This window comes from Podarcis melisellensis, assembly GCF_964234715.1.
Source record: "Podarcis melisellensis genome assembly, chromosome: 13".
Lineage (NCBI taxonomy): Eukaryota > Metazoa > Chordata > Lepidosauria > Squamata > Lacertidae > Podarcis > Podarcis melisellensis.
Window position 1 is genome coordinate 17761989 of NC_138545.1, and position 22067 is coordinate 17784055.

Sequence of the window (22067 nt, forward strand, 5' to 3'; positions counted from 1 at the left end):
AGAGAAAGGAGTGACATTTTAGGTGATCCTGTCTTGACTTAATGCTTCCAGAAGAGGTCTCTCTTGTTGCTATTTCAAATTTCAAATAAGGAAGGAGGAGAGAGATTTGCAGTGAAGGAGACAGGGATGGATGGGTTTAGCAAGAGGTGTTGCAACTCAGCTTACTGGGGGGGGGGGGAACATGCCATGACTACGCTCCTCTAATGGGGGCTATCTTCTCCCACCTCTCCAGGCCCAAACAGAGCTTCCTTCGCAGGTGCAGGCGACCACAGCAAAAGCGGGACTTTGCAGGAGGCGCTTCGTATCAACTCCTAACAAAACTGAGAATGCCACACAGCAGCCCCCTCTCTCAGCCTTCTGTGGCGCCTCCACGGCCCCTGACTTCATATGAGCGCGGGAGGGATCTGTGCACCTTTGTGTCAACAGCCGCATCCCACGTCATGCGCACCTTGCAGAGACCCTGCAGGAGCCGGCCCGGCAAGAGGAAAGTGAACCACCGGAGGTTCCTACAGAACCAGATTTGCAGGTAGGATGTCCGAAGGACATAAGACGAGCCCTGATGGAGCAGGCCAGTGACCCATGCTGTTCTCACTACAGTGGTACCTCAGGTTAAGTACTTAATTTGTTCCGGAGGTCCATACTTAACCTGAAACTGTTCTTAACCTCAGTGGCATAGCGTGGGGGGTGCAGGGGGGGCCGGGCGCAACATCTGGGGGTTAGGGTTAGGGGGCGCAAATCCACGGGTTAGGGGGCGCAAATTACTTGCCTTGCCCCGGGTGCTGACAACCCACGCTATGCCACTGCTTAACCTGAAGCACCACTTTAGCTAATGGGGCCTCCTGCTGCCGCCGCGCCGCCAGAGCCCGATTTCTGTTCTCATCCTGAAGCAAAGTTCTTAACCTGAAGCACTATTTCTGGGTTAGCGGAGTCTGTAACCTGAAGCGTATGTAACCTGAAGCATATGTAACCCAAGGTACCACTGTATTCGTGACCAACCAGAGGCCTGTGGGAAGCCTGTGAGCAGCACTGGAGCACAAAAACACTCTCCCCTACCATGGTTTCCAGCCACAGATATTCAGAAGCATTGCTGCTTCTGAACTCAACAGCTACCATCCATGTTCTCCCCACCCCCATGCTTCTGACCAGTGGCGTAGCGTGGGGGGTGCAAGGGGTGCCAGCCGCACCGGGCGCAACATTTTTGGGGGCGCACTCGGAGCTCTCTGCCCCTATCTGGTGATGGTGGCTCACTCTCTCTCACACAGTGCTGGCTGCGAAGGAAAGGACGAGGCTGCGCGCTCCCCAGCCCAGGCGCCGCCTTCTGCGCGCACACTCGCTTGCAGCTAGAAGCCCTGCAGAAAAGGCCGTCGGGTGCAGGAGCGGCGCCTACGTCGCGCTTCCCGGAGGGGGCGCATCGCCCGGCATTGGCGCGCGTTTGGGCGGGCTGCGGAGGGCGCGAGCGCTGCGTGCGCCCCAGGAGGCCGGCGAGGGCGGGAAAGCGGGCGGCTCGCTCCTCCCGTGCGCCCGAAGGGGCTTTTTTGGCGGTTCCCCCGCTGCTATGAAGTCCTAAGCAACGAGAAGGAAAGCGCCTCATGAGCATAGCACTGGAGGGTGAGTCTCAACTTTTCTGGACGAGCACTCAATGTGTTGCAGATATTAAGCATAAGAAACGCTCCTCATTGTCCACACCCATAAAAATATTCATTTATTTTTTTATAAATATTTTATTAAATTTTCAAATACATAATACAAGATCCCTACACCAAAAAGCCAGAACCAAAATACCAAAGAGCCATATAGAAAGAAAGAAATAAAAAAGAAAAAAGAGAAAAGAGAAAAATATAACCAACCATTCAGTACAACTTTTCTTATATAACTGATTGGACTTCCTCACATCTCCTTACCCTGCATTATTTATAATAAGAATGTCAGCAAATTATTACCTTGTTTCATACCTTATTTTGTACTTTCCAAATATTATACTTCTAAATTTAAAACAATTTTTATCAATTGCTCATACCTTAAAATTAAACGTAGTGTTGCCTTAAATTTCGACCTTTTCTTACTTATAACTTAATTTTCTATTTTACAAAGTCTATTTGCTGGAACTGATATTTTCTAAATCGTGCAAATACTTAACATTCATACAACTTATAATGTTTTTGTAAATAGTCCTTAAACTTATTCCAGTCCTCTTCCATTGTTTCTTCTCCCAAGTCTCGGATTCTGCCAGTCATTTCAGCCAATTCCATATAGTCCATCAATTGCGTCTGCCACTCTTCCAGTGTGGGCAAGTCTTGTGTCTTCCAATACTTTGCAATAAATATTCTTGCTGCTGTTGTCGCATACATAAAGAAACTTCTGTCCTTTTTTAACACTTTCTGGCCGACAATGCCCAAGAGGAAGGCCTCCGGTTTCTTAACAAAGGTATATTTAAATCAGTGGCGTAGCGTGGGGGGTGCAGGGGGGGCCAGCCGCACCGGGCGCAACATCTGGGGGTTAGGGTTAGGGGGCGCAAATCCACGGGTTAGGGGGCGCAAATTACTTGCCTTGCCCCGGGCGCTGACAACCCACGCTACGCCACTGCTTCTGACTCTAGAGTTTATTTGGGAGAAGGGAAGAGGAGTCTTGGGCAAGATGCCCTGAGTGGTCCATCTCCTCCTTGCTGATGTTCCTTCTGCCCGTTGACTTGCCCTTCCCCTCAGGGCTCAATACATATAACCACCCAGAGGGCAAGTGAAGGATTCCGCTCTGTCTTCTCTGTCACTTCCCGCATGCTCAGAGAGCAGGGGAACAGGCAGAGCTAGCACAGCACGGGGGGGGGGGGGGAGAGGAGAGGAGCCTGGAGGCTTGGGGAAAAGAAGGACAGCAGTGATGGGGGCCTTGGCAAATGCCTGGCGTTGCCTACCTCTCTCTGACAATGGCTCTGTTCTCGCCCCACAAAATGCCAAAACAGTGCCTATAAGCAGATTCAGAGGACTGTTGTGGGAAAATATGAGATCTTTTGGGTGATAAACACTGGATTGGTCAGTTAGTTAAAGCATGGAGCTGATAACGCCAAGGTTGCAGGCTTGAGGGACAGCTACATATTTCTGCATTGCAAAGGGTTGGACTAGATCAGGGGTGGCCAACTCCCAAGGGACTGCAATCTACTCAGAGTTAAAAACTGGCAGTGATCTACCCCATTTTGGGGGGTTCAGGTCAAAGTTGTTAAGCTTTTTTTAGGAAGGAAAGCCCCTCCTAACTCCATGATTCTAGGAATAGGTAATAATAATAATAATAATAATAATAATAATAATAATAATAATGGATCCCTGATATAGAGGCATGCTTACAAACTGTGCTATAAGGTATGGTGAGAAACTCTGATGTATCCAGTGCTTTTTTCCTGGGGGCGTGCAGGGGTATGCAAACCCCTAAACATAACCACTGAGCCTTGGGCTTGCCGATCAGAAGGTCAGTGGTTTGAATCCCTGCGATGGGGTGAGCTCCCGTTGCTCAGTCCCTGCTCCTGCCAACCTAGCAGTTCAAAAGCACGTCAAAATGCAAGTAGATAAATAGGTACTGCTCCGGCGGGAAGGTGAATGGTGTTTCCGTGCGCTGCTCTGGTTTCACCAGAAGCGGCTTAGTCATGCTGGCCATATGACCTGGGAAAACTGCCTACAGACAAATGTTGGCTCCCTCGGCCAGTAAAGCGAGAGGAGCGCCGCAACCCCAGAGTCGTTCGCGACTGGACTTAAATGTCAGGGGTCCTTTACCTTTAAGTTTGGCCTCATCGAGGGGGAATATTTCAATATGAGCAGGAAAATGAGAGTATCCCTATAAAAAAAAATTTAGTAATAAAAAGGCACTGGGTGTATCCCATAGTGCCCTGCTTCAGGTAAACCCATGGCAGCCTGCAAGAAAACTCACAGCCTTTTATTTTCTCCCCCAGGAGTTTCTCGGACATTGAGGCTGCTACTCGCCGCTTGGCCTCCTCCATCCTTTCCCAGGAGGCTCAGACACCCCCTGCAGCATCTCAGCAAATGAATCCTCCCAAGCCCAACATCCCAGCCCCAGTCCGGGCTCCTCCTGGCTCCTTTTTGGGCACAGCAGAAGCGTTTGTGGCTCCCAACCCCAGCCCCTGCTGGGCGCTCTCCCTTGACGCCCTGATGTCAGGACCAGATGAACTTTTCGAGCCCATCACCCAGGAGATGGAACCGGCAAGCAACACCTTGTCTCTGTGTGGTCCTGATCCCTTAGAGTCGTGCCTGCTGGGATGTAATAATGTGCCATCCGGCTTGCCGTCCAGCGGAGAAAGTTCTGCAGTCTATGGAGCTTGCCTAGTAGCTTCAGACCAGTGCTTTCCGGGGGCATCTCAATGCTCCAATCCAGGGGCTCTGGTGGTTTCTGACTGTGACAACTGCATGCCCTTCTGGGAGCTGGAAACATGGTGACTTGACCTCCAGTTTTTAGTTGTTGTTGTTGTTTTTCAAAAAAAATCTTAATTTTCACAAAATTATAAACAAACAAAACACACAAACAAACAAACAAAAATCATAACCTTGTTAAAATTACACTTATTAACATTGTTAGGCGATTTCCTCGCTTCCCCTTGGTTGAATTTCCATGCATATCCTTCTAACGGCTTTCCAAGTCCTAATTCTTATAAACCTAACTTAGTTCATTAACATCCTTATATCTTTTCAAAGACCTCCAGTTTTAACATCCATCTCAATGTCCTGTTTGGTCCAAGGTGGAGGGTTCATACACACATTTGTGTTCATTTATCCTCATCTCTTTGCCTAATGGATACTTGTTTGCAAGTCAGTTCCCGCAGTGCCATGCATCCCCCTTGTACATCATATTCATTAATATTTGCATTTTTGTATGCACCTTTCCCAAAGAAGTACTTCAACATCTCTGTTCTGTGCTGGCCATTTAATGTTTCATAGAGTGAGTTGGGAAACTGGAAAAGTCTAGAGGAACCATTTCCTCCTTTCTCTCCTCCCAGCCATTTCTTTCCCATTTGAACCCTCTCCTTTCCTTTCCTAATCTACTGTACTCAATGGTTCTGAAAGAGGAACAAACAACTTAATTAAATCATTTGTTGGCTTTATACATTCATCACCAAGTATTTTCTTCTTATGCTCAAGGTATGTAAATGTAAACTTTGCTGGGCTGTTTAACTGATTCAACTGAAGAGCAGAAAGTTAATTATTGCTCTGCCTAAAACTGCTAATGATGTCCCTCTCTGAATTTTGTGCACCTGATTCAATGATGTGACTATTAAATGTTTGTTTCTTACTGCCACCTAGTGGACTGTTCAATTATTATCCATATCTTGCGCATCATGTATTCCCCACATTTAATCCCTTTAAGCGAGGACAAGGGCCATGTGGCATGTCACTGTGCCATGAGAGACACAGCCCTATCATGGCATCTGCTGCTGGGGCCTCCAAATGATGTTGGACTACAACTCCCATCATCCCTAAGCGTTGACTGCTGGCTGTGGCTAATGGGAACTGTAGTCCAACATCATTTGGTGAGCCACTGGTTCGCCATTCTTGTATTTCAAGTGATACCCCAGGCCCTAGGCTTTCATGGCTTCTAGAGCAAGTTAGTGGCTTTGCAAGGAAGGTTGTATGAGAGAGTGTGTGGTGTGGGTTTGATAGAGATAGATAGATGATTGATAGATGATAGATATAGATAGATAGATAGATAGATAGATAGATAGATAGATAGATAGATAGATAGATAGATAGATAGATAGATAGATGATAGATAGATAGATAGATAGATAGATAGATGATAGATATAGATAGATAGATAGATAGATAGATAGATAGATAGATGATAGATATATAGATAGGTAGGTAGATAGATAGATAGATAGATAGATAGATAGATAGATAGATAGGTAGATAGATAGATAGATAGATAGATGATAGATAGATAGATAGATAGATAGATAGATAGATAGATAGATGATAGATAGATAGATGATATAGATAGATGATAGATAGAGATAGATAGATGATAGATAGATAGATAGATAGATAGATAGATAGATAGATAGATAGATAGATAGATGATAGATAGATAGATAGATGATAGATAGATAGATAGATGATAGATAGATATGGATATTAAAAAAGAGATCGCTTCGGTGAGATTTCTGTGTGCCTGCATAGCACAGATGCTAAAGTTGCAATGCATTCATGTATATCTACAACTACTCTGCAAAGGTACATGAGGTTGAGAAGGAGAAACTCCCTCACTGCCACCATTTCAAAAGAGTAGAACCCAGGAATTTCATAAATATTCTTCACACCCTGGCTGTGATGTCACACCCTGCTTTCAGTATGCCAGCTGCTGCTATGTTTATTATAAAAAGATAAAGGGACTCCTGACCATTAGGTCCATTCACGAATGACTCTGGGGTTGCGGTGCTCATCTCGCTTTATTGACCAAGGGAGCCGGCGTACAGCTTCCGGGTCATGTGGCCAGTATGACTAAGCCGCTTCTGGCGAACAAGAGCAGCGCACGAAAATGCCATTTAGCTTGCCGCCAGAGTGGTACTTATTTATCTGCTTGCACTGGTGTGCTTTCAAACTGCTAGGTTGGCAGGAGCAAGGACCGAGCAACGGGAGATCACCCCAACCCCTTCATGGGGATTCAAACTGCCAGCCTTCTGATCAGCAAGCCCTAGGCTCTGTGGTTTAGACCACAGCGCCACCCACGTCCCCATGTTTATTATACAAGTGGGCAATTTTAAAATCTGGGAGAATGGAAATAAAACTAAGCTGAACTCCCATTTCCCCAAAGCATGCAAGTTTTCTCCCATAAATAAATTTTCTTGGGACTTAAGCTGTAACTCTCCACAAAGATCCCTTGATGTGAGTTGTGTACATTTGTTGCATGCACAGGTTAAACAAGGTGTGATCCTATGTAGTTTTGTAACGCTTTATTTTGCTTTGTTTTTTTAATTGTTACTATGGCTTTATCAACATGCATTCCTTCAGAGGAGGCAAAGGACTGCTTTTTTAAAAATTAAAAAATCCATTTTATTTGAAATTGAATGCAAATGCATTAATTTCACTCAAGTAAGAAAATTATATGAGGACCATGAAAGGGGATTAAGACATTACCACAAGTAACAAAACATAGAAATGTCACTAGGCTGCACTGCATCCATCCTATGTCTTCAGTCTAAAACAGGGATAGACAACATGGAGTCTTCCAATATGCTGCTGGACTACAACTCCCATCTTCCTTGGTTGGCCATTGGCCATGCTGGCTGTGGCTGATGGGAACGGGAACCCAAAAACATCTGGTGAGAACTGTGCCCTAAAGTGTACTTTATAAAACTGTAAGGGGAAGAGATGTATAGAGCGTGACGAAATTGCCAATTTGCAGAAGGATTTAATGATATTAGAGGGTAACTTAAAATTGGCTTAATAACAGAAGTTTCAGGTATTGCTTATCCTTATTCTGATTTCTGGATTTTTTTTAAAGCAGCATCATAATCCTGCAGTTCTGAATAAATATTCTGCTCTTCGTTCATTTACCATTCATCCATGGGCAGAGGCACTGGCCTCTTTATAGCCATATAGTGTCCTCTATGTTCCATACACTTCAGAATATTATATATGTTATCCCCTTTCAAATGTAAAATAAATAGCAAACAATGTGATGATGTGAAGTTGAAAGAGAAAACAACTTTTAATAAAAACATTTCTCATGTTCCAGTGCTAGACAATAGAAACCAATCTAAATACATAGCGTCTTATGGGGAACTAATGGGTCACCTTAAAATGTTTTGGGTTCCTCAGGGGCACAGGCCTTAAGCATCACAATAAAGAAAAGAAAAGCGGAAAGGACAATTATGTTTTAGAAATTTTCTACGCCCTACAACTGAGGGCCTTTCTGTGCGAGGCAACTTCTCTCTGGACCCAAAGTGAATGAATGAATGTGTTACTTGGCCCAACTCGAAGCGCTTTTGCGCTCCACCGGCCGCTCCGGAGACGCCGGGTCCCGCACCAGCGGGGCGCAGACCCCCCCGAGATTGGCCCGGCGCGGATCTCGGGCCCCCGATCGCCGCGAGAAGTTTTTAATTTAGCCGAAAAGGGCCCAGATTTCCCGGCGCCCGGCGCGCTGAGCGGGACTCGGCCGCGCTTCTGCCTGGTTTCCCCGGGCGCGCCGCCTCCCCGGCCCGCGAGGCGGCCGGGCTCGGAGAGAGAGGCTCCCGCGGGTCCGTTTCGCCCGGGGCCCGGCGCGCTGCGAGGCGGCGACGCGGCGCTTTGGGCCGTTTTGTGGCACCCAAGAAACACAAAGTTGCAGCGGGGACAGGAGCCATGTCTGGCTGCGGAGGAGAGCGCGGGGTCTGCGAGCGCACCAATCAGCGCGCAGCTCCGCCCCTATAAATAGCAGGCAGCTCCGGGGCCGCACTTCAGACTTTACTTTTCGGTTCCGAGAGGTTCTAGCCCGCCGCCCGCCTCCGCCTCCTCGTCCTCCTCGTTCAGCATCAGCCCCAGCGGAAAGCCGTCGCGAGCCGAGGCGACCATGTCGGAGACTGCTCCCGAAGCGCCCGTGGCCGCGGCGCCGGCCGCCAAGGCGCCGGCCAAGAAAGCCAAGAAGCCGGCGGGAGCCGCCAAGGCGCCGCGCAAGGCGTCGGGCCCCAGCGTGACGGAGCTGCTGACCAAGGCGGTGGCCGCGTCCAAGGAGCGCAACGGGGTGTCCCTGGCGGCGCTCAAGAAGGCGCTGGCGGCCGCCGGCTACGACGTGGACAAGAACAACAGCCGCATCAAGCTGGGCCTCAAGAGCCTGGTCAGCAAAGGCACCTTGGTGCAGACCAAAGGCACGGGCGCCTCGGGCTCCTTCAAGCTCAACAAGAAGCAGCTGCACGACACGGCGGCCAGGGACAAGGCGGCGGCGGGGGCCAAGAAGAAGCCGGCCGCCGGGCGCACCAAGAAGGCGGCGCCCAGGAAACCCGCCTCCGGCTCGGCCAAGAAGCCCAAGAAGCCGGCCGCCAAGAAGAGCCCCAAGAAGGCGGCCGCGGCCAAGAAGCCGGCGGCGGGCGCCAAGAAAGCGGCGGCCAAGAGCCCCAAGAAGGCCAAGGCCGCCAAGCCCAAGAAGGCGGCGCCCAAGAGCCCCGCGAAGGCCAAGGCCGTCAAGGCCAAGGCCAAAGCCAAGCCCAAGACGCCCAAGGCCAGAGTGGCCAAGCCCAAGAAGGCGGCGCCCAAGAAGAAGTGAAGAGGCCACGCCGTGCCCGCCCGCCCGCCCGCCCGCCCGCCCGCCAGCAGCCCTCGCCATCCCAAAGGCTCTTTTAAGAGCCACCCACTTTCTCACCCGGAAAGAGCTGACTTTCGCACTAGAGGTTCTCCCGTACTTTGAAACTCACACACCCCCTCGCCCGCTTTTTAATAAATCCCTGTGCGCCCTTACACCCTCCTAGTCTGCGCTAGCACTTCGGTGCAGCTACGCACAGGGTTGAGTGGTTCGCCTCTTTAGCCGTATGGTTTGGGGTACTTCGTTTTACAGAGCTGTACCAGGCATCATAAGGGTCGCGAGAGGTTTACCGTACTTGGGTGTTTGGAAAGTCACACCTCTCCCGCACGCCTCCTTTTTAATAAAATCAAAAATAAAGGGACGCTGCAATCTCTGCGCGCGCTTACACAGTACAGTCGGCAGGCTTCAGGAGTGCCAGCTTTGCCCCGCGACCGTGGGTGCTTGGGGCCGTAGATGCCATGCAGCATGCATGGCCCTAGCACCGAAATTGTTGGGTGCCCATTCATGGGAAATTGTGTGGCTGCTCGGCAACCCAGGGAGTTGCCACCTATGCCTGGGTTCCGGGACTGGCGTTTGAATAGTCTGCCGGCACCCCAACCGCTGTTTAATAGGAACGCACTCACTGCCACTACCATAAGACAGCGCTGGCACTTCTGACAAACTATGCACACCTTCGTGGCTGTGGGTACCTGAGTGTGAAAGGCAGTGGCTTGTTTGAGCGGGGTTACTGCAGCGCCATCAACTAAGCATGCATTTTTAAAAAGTACTAGAATTATCGATTCTTAAGACGCGGAGGACCTGTCTTGTTCCCACCATCTAAGCTAACATCCTCCTTTAATAGTGGCCAAGAGTTCTGCGAGCGGGTCCGAGTGCAAGAAACCTTGGTGTACGAGTCCCAGGGGTGTAGACACACAATTTCCCGCTCACTGTGTTCCCTACTCCTTTCAAAAAAGCGATTAAGGAAGGGGGGGGCTGTGCGGCGAGTGTAAGTGATAGATGTTGGGACCAACGTATGGAGTAGTGCTAAACATTAGCAACTTTACTTGGGTTCACAGAAACAGAAGCGAGTCCCAGCTCTTCCGGAGGAGAATGTGGTGGCTCTCAAAAGAGCCTTTGGGGTAATGACGAGGCGCAAGGGGGTGCGGGGGGGCTAAGAAGTAGCAGGTGCTGCCTCACGCTCTTTCCCCGCGGATGCGCCTGGCGAGCTGGATGTCTTTGGGCATGATGGTCACCCGCTTGGCATGGATGGCGCACAGGTTCGTGTCTTCGAACAGACCCACCAGGTAAGCCTCGCTCGCCTCCTGAAGAGCCATCACCGCAGAGCTCTGGAAACGAAGGTCCGTCTTGAAGTCCTGCGCGATCTCGCGCACCAGACGCTGGAAGGGCAGCTTGCGGATCAGAAGCTCCGTAGACTTCTGGTAGCGCCGGATCTCGCGCAGGGCCACTGTGCCCGGGCGGTAGCGGTGAGGCTTCTTCACGCCCCCGGTGGCCGGAGCGCTTTTACGCGCAGCCTTCGTGGCCAGCTGCTTGCGCGGCGCTTTGCCGCCGGTAGATTTGCGGGCGGTCTGCTTGGTCCGAGCCATTCTCTCGCCAGCAGCAAATAGACGGGACAAAGCAATACAGGTCTAAGACTGAAATGAATGAGCAAACAGAGCAGAATCGCGGATATTTATAGAAACCTCCTCTTGACCTGATTGGTTGAAAGAGCCATGATACATATTTTTAAAGTTGCCGGGCTACACCATGATTGGACAAAAGCTGCTCCTCTCTTCTATTCGTCAGAGCTTTTTCGTCATTCATTCTCATTGGAGCTAATGATACTTTCTTTCCATGATCTCGTTTCTGTAGCGAAAAAGCACCAGAAGATTGAGCGGCGCTGAGCTTACTGTAACTTGTAACACTTAGGGAACAGGCCGTGAGATCCACATTATGCATCTTTTAAAGCGAGGCTTCCTCGGAGTGCTGTGGTGGTGAATATTAAAGAGGGGCTCTGTGTGGCTTCTCCTAGTTAGGAAAGAACGATTAAGGAACATTCGAGCATTTTGGCACCCGTGTCTCTCGATCGGCGTCGGATGTTACACTGAAGTGAGCGCTGGGAAAAGAAAACAGTTAATACTAGAATGGCATTTTAATAAATCATTTCCTCCGCTCGGCTATTATTTAAAGCGGGCGGTTAAAGTGGCACCAACCGATTTCTTGCCTCGCCACTTCAGTCTCGCTATTACTCCTGGGGCTGATACCCACTTACGGGTGGTACGTAAAAAATTGCCCCTTAAAAGCAAAATGCACAAACCTGAATAGAACAATTCCCCTGTATGAACTGCATATAATTTCGCCTGCTAAGCATCTTTTTACTGAGGCTCCAGGCATACCCAAATAACGTGAAATAAGAGAAAAATCTGATTGGTCAGATTCAAACCCTCGCGGCTTGATTGGTAAAGAAGCCGAGCTACTATGACGAGCACGCTGACGGAAGAGGAGCGTGGCGATATCAGAACACGCCCCCTTTGTGCGGGTTTCACTCAGGTCGGGCTCAGTGCTATATATACCCGTGCCGTTGTTCCCGCAGCTTCATTTCTTTTTCCTTCGTCTGAGAGTCCCACAGCAGAGATGTCTGGTCGCGGAAAGGGTGGCAAAGGCCTTGGAAAGGGAGGCGCCAAGCGACACCGCAAAGTGCTTCGCGATAACATCCAGGGCATCACCAAGCCTGCTATCCGCCGCTTGGCTCGCCGCGGAGGCGTGAAGCGTATTTCTGGCTTGATCTACGAAGAGACCCGAGGTGTCCTCAAAGTCTTCCTGGAGAACGTGATTCGCGATGCTGTGACCTACACCGAGCACGCCAAGAGGAAGACCGTGACTGCCATGGACGTCGTCTACGCTCTGAAGCGCCAGGGCCGTACTCTGTACGGTTTTGGTGGCTAAACTTTTCAAAATCCTTCATATACTTAAGAACCCAAAAGGCCCTTATAAGGGCCACCCACGCTTTCATAAAAAGAGCTGCGCTCGCTTGTATCTTTAAAAAGCAACGTTGTGATAAAATGGATGTGTTGCGATTTTTCGGTAGCAATGTAGCCTTGTGCTTGTAGACTTAGGTTGCCTTAGGAAACATGATTACAGTTTCGGAACTTTGGCCGGTTTCCAGCATTTGATATTTTCTTGCCACATTTGCGCTACTTTTGTAGCGACCGACTCAATACTGTACGTAGTGGGAGCTTGCGAGCTTACTATTGCCTGTGTTAAAATCCCCACCCCCGGTTTCCCGTCTTTGTTGAATTTTCAAGCCCCATGTAGAATGCTAAAAAAAGGAGTAATGCTGGTCGCCATTTCCTTTCTCAAGGCTTTTTATAGCAGATCTCGCAGCTACTTTCCCCCAGATCTACGCGTCTGCAAATAGGTTTTCCGTTTTCATCTAAAAAAGTTCTGTATCCTGCCTCGTGTGTTTCTTAACATAACACCCCTTTTAACGCGCGATTTAATCGTCGGTTTAGCTATACTGCAAATTGGGGAGTGGGAGGCGCGTTTATCCGTGAACAAAGAAACCAGAAATGGCATAGAAAAAACGCGGGATTTCTAGTAGCTATCCAATTGCAGAGCAACGCGGGGATTTTAGATTGGTTCCACTCAAACGCGTCACAAATCACGTGACTTCATTCTTATCTCCTTTTGCCCCGCCTTCCGTGCTGACTACGCAGGTGCAAAGCGTCGCTTTGTATGCTGGACGGACCATATAAGAAAGTAATTGAGCTGGCCCCTTAACTCTGAAAAAAAATGTTGGGGGGAAATGATGTACCGGTAGCTTGTTGGTGCCTTAGGACAGGTGAGCGGTTGCTGAGCAATACCTTTTCATGAGTACCAGTTATTGAAATCAGAAAGACAAAGCTGTTTGTTGAGTTCATCAGAACTCTATCAAGAACCAGCTGTTAACAGTTTCGTCATGCACACACATAGAACTTATTAAAGTTAGAGAAAGACAAGTAAAGTGTATATTGATTTTAGTGGGTTACACCAGGTATACAAATATATTCCAGTTTGTGTAGTGATGATTAGTGGTTTGGCTTGAGCAGCAATAAAAATAGTATCAGAGCCTTGCCTGTTTACTTTCACTGCAGATTCTTAGAGACAGGAGAAACAAAATGGACAAAGTACATATTAGGACACTTTTTTTGGTGATACTAAAAATTGTCATGATTCCAAAACACATCTTGTTATGTACAGAGTTGAATAGGATCCAGAATGCAGCAGTCTGATTGGTCCACAGGAGCCACCCAATCCAGCTCCAGGAGGAAGTGAATCTGCAGCCTGATTGGCCTACAGGAGAATCCTAGAATTAGCCAATCATGTGGGGCCCATTGTGTAAATAATGTATATAAAACAGACATTCTGGGGGCACTTCCATTCCTCCTCACCACTCTGAGCTGAATAAAGAGCATGAAATCCACTCTTGACTCTGAGTATATTTCACTGGCAACAATGATGGGATCCTGCCAAGCTGATTGCCACACACAGCACTGCAGCACCACCACCTGCTGCACCACTGCCTGGAACTGTGTATCCAGGCTGTCGCACCATTGCCTTGCACCATGTATCCAGGCTTCAGCTCCAGGCCCCAAGGAACTCAGAATGGCAACTGACAGCAGCTTCTCGCCATTCAACCCAGCATCCGGAGACTGGGAAGCGTACGCTGCCCGTTTCACCTTCCTCCTAGAAGCCAAAGGGGTCACCAATGAAGAAGACACCAAGAAAAGGGCGATATTCTTCAGTGTCTGCGGAGAGGAGACGTTCAAAATTGCCCGGGCTCTCCTTGCGCCTGAAGACGTCGCTACTGTTCCTTACAAAACAATAATGGAACAGCTGAAGGGGCACTTCTCGCCGCAGCCCTCTGTGGTGGCTCATCGAAATGCCTTCTACGCAAAGCGGCAAGCCCCTGGGGAAACCATAACTGGGTTTGTGACCTCCCTCCGCCAAGCTGCCTGGTTCTGCAACTTCTCAGAGTTGGAGAACATGCTTCGTGACCGCCTTGTCGGTGGCCTGAAGGATAAGAAGCTGCAACGACGCCTCTATGCCAAGAAGGACCTAACGTTCCAGGTCGCTCTGGAGGAGGCCCTGGCAACGGAAGCTGCCGAGAGGTCGATGCAAGAGGCACGGCCGAGCCTGCCGCCCCAACCGAGGGTCCACCACAAAGATCTCACCAATGACTCAGGATCCAGCAGGGAGGAGGTGCACTGAGTACAGCAACATACTCAAGCAGCACACAGACCACAGCTGCTTTGACAAGAATACACTGATTCACGACCCTGGGAAGGCGATGGGCCATGCGGATGCCCTAAGCAGGCTACCACTACCCAAAACAGGGCCCGACCCAGCCCCCGCGCAAGAGGTTATGAGCCTGGAGTTGCTTCCCAACCGCCCCATTCAGGCACAAGAAGTTGTGCACCATTCCAAGAAAGATAAGGCCATCTCCTTGGTCCTGGACTGGGTGTGGAGGGGATGACCCAGCAGCAGCCCTGGACCAGAATTCGCAGGCTACACAACCCATAAACATGAACTGTCAGCCCACAAGGGGTGCCTGTTATGGGAAGAGCATAAAATCCACTTTCAACTCCGAGTTAATTTCACATCTAATGGATGTTGGTGGGGGCAAATGGAAATTGATTAGATGTGTTTGTTGTTATTACATCAACAAGCTCTGTTCAGGCACCCAGAATAATGTCAGTGAGCATCAAGTGTGTAGAGGAAGCTCCTGCTGAATCCCACCAGGAAGGCCCCCCCCTTTCCTGAGGATTAAATGGGAGAGCAATCCATGCTGGCCACTTTCAGTTCCTGGTAGGAAAGGTGGGGTAGACAAGGGGATAAAAATAATAATCAGTGGAGACAGGGGCTGATGGAACACAACCATTTATTTGGGGTGGTGGTTGGGGGGTAGGGAACAGGTTCCTCATCCCTGTCCTACACAGTTTATATGCCTGTGAAAATCTTATTGAATACATGAGGAGGGCAGTTCACAGAGTATAAAAGGGCAAGTCTGCCCCTCATGCGGAGAGCATGTCCCAGCTGTGGTTTCTAGCCCATCAGCCCCAGCTGATGAAGTGACTCAACTGCAGTGGCAAAATGTTGGCATAAACAGCTGAGCACACAGCAGAGTTGTAAATCACTTGTGCCACTGAGAAGGTGGGGGAGGAGTGTGCATTTGGTTAATGTATTAGGTAAAGGGACCACTGACCATTAGGTCCAGTCGTAACCGACTCTGGGGTTGCGGCGCTCATCTCGCTTTATTGGCCGAGGGAGCCGGCGTACAGCTTCCTGGTCATGTGGCCAGCATGACTAAGCCGCTTCTGGCGAACCAGAGCAGCGCACGGAAACGCCATTTATCTTCCTGCCAGAGCGGTACCTATTTATCTATTTGCACTTTGATGTGCTTTCGAACTGCTAGGTTGGCAGGAGCTGGGACTGAGCAACAGGAGCTCACCCTGTCGAGGGGATTCGAACTGCTGACCACCTGATTGGCAAGTCCTAGGCTCTGTGGTTTAACCCACAGCACCACCCGCACCACCCTGCTTAATGTATTACTCATCCTCTAAAGCAGTGGGCAGCACATTTTGCTGTCAGTGGGCCGCACTCCTTTGTGGGCAGCCCACTGGGGGCCACATGCAAGGGATGGGTTGGGGCAATTGTCAGAAATCCCTACATGTACACACATGTGTGCACACAAGCATCTCCCTCCATGCAAGCAAGTTGTATCCATTCCAACCAGGCAAAAGCACAAAGGCGCCCTAGTGACCAGTGTGGCCTGGGGAGAGTCCCTAGGGTCGGAGACCTGAAGGCCTGCATTTGACCCCATGCCAGAGTAGGGCATTATTAACTGCACATTTTAATGAATAATTTCATGGATTTTAATACATTATGTATGTATTGCCTTATCGAATCATAGAGTTGGAAGGAATGCTTTAGTCCAACCCCCTGCAGTGCAGGAATATGCAGCTGTCTCTTACCGGGATAGAATCTGCAACCTTGACATTATCAGCACCACACTCTTAGCATTGAGATGGTACTGCACCCCCCCCCACACCCCACCACCTTTTTTGGCTGTGCTGAAATACTAGGAACTTTAGACTCCTCTCCAATTTTTTCAATTCCTCCTCTTTACTACAAAATTTTGTTACTACAGTGCATGATCTTGTTTCCCCCTCTTCCATCTCCATCTTTGGTATTCCTTTTATTAAAACGTGGGCCACTTTTTCTGCTGAAAGGTGAGATAAAAATCATTTTTTTGGGAAGGGAAAATATACGCTTGTCAGTTTGATATGAATTACCTCGACGATATAATAGGGATTAAATGTGCCACTGACAAGTCCTATAATTAGGGAGCAATCCTAGCTCCACTTAACAAGGGAGTAATTTCCATGGAGCTAGTTCTGCCCTCCCCCTTCTGAGTGTGCTTAGGTTTTGCAGCTCTAATAAAATGAATGCTAAGGTTATTCATGTTGAATAACAAGGGAGAATCCGCACCGGAGGGAATTCCTCCTTGCGCTATGATTCCTCAAGCACAACACAGCAGCCGTGCGCGTTCTTTCCGTGTGTGAATCTGTGAATCGTTGCGGGATGTGACTGGGCATGGAATGTTTACTGCTAGAAAGCGAGAGGCGGCCCGGAGGGTCCTCACTCCGGAGAACAAAGACTGGGCGTGCGAGAAGGAGGATCAACCAATCGGAAAGCTTTGCCATCACCGGTCCAACCAGGGCAGAGCCCGGGATATTCAAAATTTTTCAACGGCTGCGTTGCGGACCTCAGCCAATAGGACCACGAGGATTCGGCTATAAATATCCGCCAGCCCAGCCGCTGCCTTCATTGTTTCGAAGTACTGCAGAGAAGTTAACTTTGTTGCTGACTTCCTTGGAGAGAATGGCTCGGACCAAGCAGACCGCCCGCAAATCTACCGGCGGCAAAGCGCCGCGCAAGCAGCTGGCCACGAAGGCTGCGCGTAAAAGCGCTCCGGCCACCGGGGGCGTGAAGAAGCCTCACCGCTACCGCCCTGGGACTGTCGCCCTGCGAGAGATCCGTCGCTACCAGAAGTCGACCGAGCTGCTGATCCGCAAGCTGCCCTTCCAGCGTCTGGTGCGCGAGATCGCGCAGGACTTCAAGACGGACCTTCGTTTCCAGAGCTCTGCGGTGATGGCTCTTCAGGAGGCGAGCGAGGCTTACCTGGTGGGTCTGTTCGAAGACACGAACCTGTGCGCCATCCACGCCAAGCGGGTGACCATCATGCCCAAAGACATCCAGCTCGCCAGGCGCATCCGCGGGGAAAGGGCTTAAAAAACTACAATATTACAATTGATTTCGGCAAACTCGTAACAACCCAAAGGCTCTTTTAAGAGCCACCCACTCCTTCACTTAAAGAACTGGTCGCTGCTACACCATTTTATCGGGGGGGAAATCTGACCTGTATATTATTACTGTCCAAAATACATAACGGGCTTTCCCTGGTATGGCTTCTACTGCATTTGTATCTTTAAATAGGCTTACTTAAAAAACACGCTTTTTTAGAAGCTGAAGTAATGGGCTACGATTTCAAGCTTTGGTGTGGCGTAACCACGTAAACATTTGAGAAAAGATAAAAAGTGAAAAGAATTTTTGGGGGAGGAAATGGGCACTGGTGGTTGCGTGGTGGATAGGGTTTAGCAGAATATGGCAAAGGAGACCTCACTACCCTATTCTCTTGAGTTTACACCGGAGTCAAGCACTGAATTATTGACAAGGGTGGCGGCAGCTCCTTCAGGCTGGAGATATGAGGAATTTAAGGATCTGGGAAAACTGATGACTTGTGATGACTGGCGCAAGCGCGTACTGGAATTTCAGCGTTCATTCTTGTGGGTGGAGTAAGGAATATACCTAGCGGGAAATTATGTATCTACACCCCAGGAACTCGTACACCAAACTTTGTTGCAGTCGAGTCCCCCTCGCGAAACTGTTGGCCACTGTCTGAACCAGCGAAGACTTATTAAAATGCCCTCAATTCATGCTTCGCTGACAACACAGGAGTTAGGCACAAGAGTAATCCCGCTCAAGCAAACTACAGTACACTGTAAAAACTAAGTACCCCACTCAACCCTGTGCGTAGCTGCACCGAAGTGCTAGCGCGGAATAGGAGGGTGTAAGGGCGCACAGAGATTTATTAAAAAGCGGGCGAGAGGGGTGTGTGTTTCAAAGTACGAGGGAGAACCTCTAGTGCGAAAGTCAGCTCTTTCCGGGTGAGAAAGTGGGTGGCTCTTAAAAGAGCCTTTGGGATGGCGAGGGCTGCTGGCGGGCGGGCGGGCGGGCGGGCGGGCGGGCACGGCGTGGCCTCTTCACTTCTTCTTGGGCGCCGCCTTCTTGGGCTTGGCCACTCTGGCCTTGGGCGTCTTGGGCTTGGCTTTGGCCTTGGCCTTGACGGCCTTGGCCTTCGCGGGGCTCTTGGGCGCCGCCTTCTTGGGCTTGGCGGCCTTGGCCTTCTTGGGGCTCTTGGCCGCCGCTTTCTTGGCGCCCGCCGCCGGCTTCTTGGCCGCGGCCGCCTTCTTGGGGCTCTTCTTGGCGGCCGGCTTCTTGGGCTTCTTGGCCGAGCCGGAGGCGGGTTTCCTGGGCGCCGCCTTCTTGGTGCGCCCGGCGGCCGGCTTCTTCTTGGCCCCCGCCGCCGCCTTGTCCCTGGCCGCCGTGTCGTGCAGCTGCTTCTTGTTGAGCTTGAAGGAGCCCGAGGCGCCCGTGCCTTTGGTCTGCACCAAGGTGCCTTTGCTGACCAGGCTCTTGAGGCCCAGCTTGATGCGGCTGTTGTTCTTGTCCACGTCGTAGCCGGCGGCCGCCAGCGCCTTCTTGAGCGCCGCCAGGGACACCCCGTTGCGCTCCTTGGACGCGGCCACCGCCTTGGTCAGCAGCTCCGTCACGCTGGGGCCCGACGCCTTGCGCGGCGCCTTGGCGGCTCCCGCCGGCTTCTTGGCTTTCTTGGCCGGCGCCTTGGCGGCCGGCGCCGCGGCCACGGGCGCTTCGGGAGCAGTCTCCGACATGGTCGCCTCGGCTCGCGACGGCTTTCCGCTGGGGCTGATGCTGAACGAGGAGGACGAGGAGGCGGAGGCGGGCGGCGGGCTAGAACCTCTCGGAACCGAAAAGTAAAGTCTGAAGTGCGGCCCCGGAGCTGCCTGCTATTTATAGGGGCGGAGCTGCGCGCTGATTGGTGCGCTCGCAGACCCCGCGCTCTCCTCCGCAGCCAGACATGGCTCCTGTCCCCGCTGCAACTTTGTGTTTCTTGGGTGCCACAAAACGGCCCAAAGCGCCGCGTCGCCGCCTCGCAGCGCGCCGGGCCCCGGGCGAAACGGACCCGCGGGAGCCTCTCTCTCCGAGCCCGGCCGCCTCGCGGGCCGGGGAGGCGGCGCGCCCGGGGAAACCAGGCAGAAGCGCGGCCGAGTCCCGCTCAGCGCGCCGGGCGCCGGGAAATCTGGGCCCTTTTCGGCTAAATTAAAAACTTCTCGCGGCGATCGGGGGCCCGAGATCCGCGCCGGGCCAATCTCGGGGGGGTCTGCGCCCCGCTGGTGGGGGACCCGGCGTCTCCGGAGCGGCCGGTGGAGCGCAAAAGCGCTTTGAGTTGGGCCAAGTAACACATTCATTCATTCACTTTGGGCCCAGAGAGAAGTTGCCTCGCACTGAAAGGCCCTCAGTTGTAGGGCGTAAAAAAGTATTTATTTATTTGTTATAAATTATCTCACTCCTTTTCATGGCCTGACAATATATATTGATCCTAGCACATAGTTCTGAAACCACCCATGGCATTTTATGGCGCTAGCATTCTCCCTGCCACACTAATGGGTGCTGGAGGTTTTTAAGTGTCTAAGGACTGGCTCACCGTCTGGAAAGTATCCTATGCTTTCTTTTCACTCCATTCTGTAGAGTTTCATTTGTATATGATGTGGTTGCAATGAGACAGTCTGATTTCTGACCCAGGTACCTAATTGGGAAATTGCAATAGCAATTTATTAAATGCCAATAGAGCATATCTTGATCAAAGGCCACTGGAGGAGGAAGGGAGTGTGGATTTCGCAAAACTCGGTTGCTAGAATACAAACAATCCTCTTGAAATCAGAGTATAACAATGGCAGAACAATCTGAAATGGCTGGAAGGAGTCGGTTTCAGTTCTCCCCTTACCGCTTTATCAATTTATAAAGTTGCCATCATACTTTAAGAAGCCCACTGGGCGCAACTTGACTTGATACTGAATAAATGTACATAGGACTGCACTGGTGATCGGTGCTCGCACATTTTCTCCATCTCAAAGTTCTCCTCTGTGGCACCAGCTTTCAAATTCATATAAAGCAATGGATGTGATGCCCCAGCAGACCACTGGTCAGTTTTCAGTGGACCACTAGGTATCAGCTGCTGTTTGCTGTGATTTCTGCCAATGAGTGGACCAGGGCTTGATTTTGCAAGGAGTGTCTACATATAAATCAACCCAGGGACTTTTCATTGATATGACTCAAGACTGTTAGGTCATACTTTCTTTCTGGACCGGACGCATTTTGATGCCAGATGCAAGTATCCTGAGCTGCTCAGTTTGTGTTGGGTTTTTTTAGGCTGCACACACACAGAACTTTTAATGCACATGGCTCCCTGCAAAGAATCTTGGAACTGTAGTTTGTTTAGGGTGTTTGGAGCTGTAGTCCTGTGAGGGTGAACCACAGTTCCCACAATTCTTTGGGTGAAGCCATGAGTGCCAGATGAAGCGATTCCACCACATATGAAGTAGTGTTCCAGTAGAACCACAGCCTCTCCTTTTCTGATTTTAGATAAACAGTGGAGTCCAATGCCATCTCAGTAGCCTTTTTAGGGTGGCTTCTTTTTAATGGGGACAGCAACATTTCCCAGTCATGTACCTCAGTTGCTCTCCCAAACTAGTCTCAGTCCATGGGATGAGCCACATTCTATATTGAGTAGAAATTTGTATTATTTGAAGCTTGGCCACTTCAACTGGAGATTGCATGTGAACAAAAGGTTTTTTTAAAAAGTCGAGGAACGGAGCCCTTCTCCTTTATGGAGTAGGACTTGGACAAATGAACATACTTGAGTTGGAGTTTGTTATAGGGAGACATGTTTTATTTTATCCTTAAGCAAATTTTCTGCAATAGGTCAACCTTTGGACAAAATCTCTTTTCATTTTATGGATTCCTCTTTTTCTGCACAATAGGAACTGGTGATACCTGTCATCAAAGCAAAGGCCAGTTGATCCAAAATAGGAGTTAAAGGTGATGACAAATGAGCTAAGTGCAACTGCCATTCACACCGTATTCTGAAGCTCTGCTGTAGAAGCAGATTACTTATTTTGCTAATGTGAGCCCATGATGTTTTCAGGAAAGATAAGGCATTAAAAGAGGGTTGTGAGGATTCCAAGTTCCATTTTGACTGATAGATTTAAAGCTGAGTTATTAATCACATGTGTCAACAATTTTAATTGCAAAACCTCATAATGCTGCTTAAGATTTGGGGCACCAAGAGCTCCCTTAGTTCTTGGTCGATACAGGGTTAGTGAGTTCATCCTGCTTATTTTACCTCCTGAAATAAAAATATTAATAATCAAATGTTGCCATCCATCCAGTTGAGGATGAGGGATATGTATAGGCAGTTTCAGAAAGAAAAATAGAAATTTAAGAAGCATTCACATCTTCACTGCTGCAATGTGGCCTAACCAACTTAAGTTTAATTTAAATGCTTCCAAGAGCAGAGCTCTTCTGTGGTCTTTTTATGGAGATTCCCTAAATCTCTTTGACAGAGTACCTTCCTTTGGTAT

General features: G+C 49.9%; 4 protein-coding genes and 2 pseudogenes across 8 annotated transcripts; 4 read left to right on the forward strand and 2 right to left on the reverse strand.

Moving 5' to 3' along the window:
* Window positions 1-286: 286 nt before the first annotated feature.
* On the forward strand, window positions 287-4433 carry LOC309354740 (uncharacterized protein C19orf85; the record flags this gene model as incomplete). The annotated part of the gene is made up of 2 exons (XM_081885001.1): window positions 287-526; window positions 3932-4433. The coding sequence occupies exons 1-2, from the start codon at window positions 327-329 to the stop codon at window positions 4431-4433; spliced, it is 702 nt and encodes a 233-aa protein (XP_081741127.1). The 5' UTR covers window positions 287-326.
* Window positions 4434-8485: 4052 nt separating this feature from the next.
* LOC309354905 (histone H1.3-like) lies at window positions 8486-9406 on the forward strand. The gene has a single exon (XM_081885186.1). It carries the CDS (start codon window positions 8542-8544, stop codon window positions 9229-9231), a length of 690 nt encoding a protein of 229 aa, XP_081741312.1. The 5' UTR covers window positions 8486-8541; the 3' UTR covers window positions 9232-9406.
* An 887-nt stretch (window positions 9407-10293) lies between these two features.
* LOC309353942 (histone H3.2) lies at window positions 10294-11687 on the reverse strand. Of its 3 annotated transcripts, none has more exons than XM_081883554.1 (2): window positions 11561-11687; window positions 10294-11109 (listed from the first exon to the last, which is right to left on the reverse strand). In XM_081883554.1, the coding sequence occupies exon 2, from the start codon at window positions 10848-10850 to the stop codon at window positions 10440-10442; it is 411 nt and encodes a 136-aa protein (XP_081739680.1). In that variant the 5' UTR covers window positions 10851-11109; window positions 11561-11687; the 3' UTR covers window positions 10294-10439. The 3 variants fall into 3 exon arrangements, with proteins under 3 accessions (XP_081739680.1, XP_081739678.1, XP_081739679.1); XM_081883552.1 differs by having other exon boundaries at window positions 10294-11359; window positions 11561-11648; XM_081883553.1 differs by lacking the exon at window positions 11561-11687 and adding an exon at window positions 11457-11557 and having other exon boundaries at window positions 10294-11359.
* Window positions 11688-11706: 19 nt separating this feature from the next.
* Window positions 11707-12320, forward strand: LOC309353941 (histone H4 pseudogene; annotated as a pseudogene). Its single transcript has one exon. The product of its transcript is annotated as a histone H4 pseudogene (transcript).
* A 4019-nt stretch (window positions 12321-16339) lies between these two features.
* Window positions 16340-17729, forward strand: LOC309355671 (histone H3.2 pseudogene; annotated as a pseudogene). The gene has a single exon. The product of its transcript is annotated as a histone H3.2 pseudogene (transcript).
* A 720-nt stretch (window positions 17730-18449) lies between these two features.
* On the reverse strand, window positions 18450-19354 carry LOC309354037 (histone H1.3-like). The gene has a single exon (XM_081883731.1). The coding sequence runs from the start codon at window positions 19296-19298 to the stop codon at window positions 18609-18611; it is 690 nt and encodes a 229-aa protein (XP_081739857.1). The 5' UTR covers window positions 19299-19354; the 3' UTR covers window positions 18450-18608.
* Window positions 19355-22067: the final 2713 nt, after the last annotated feature.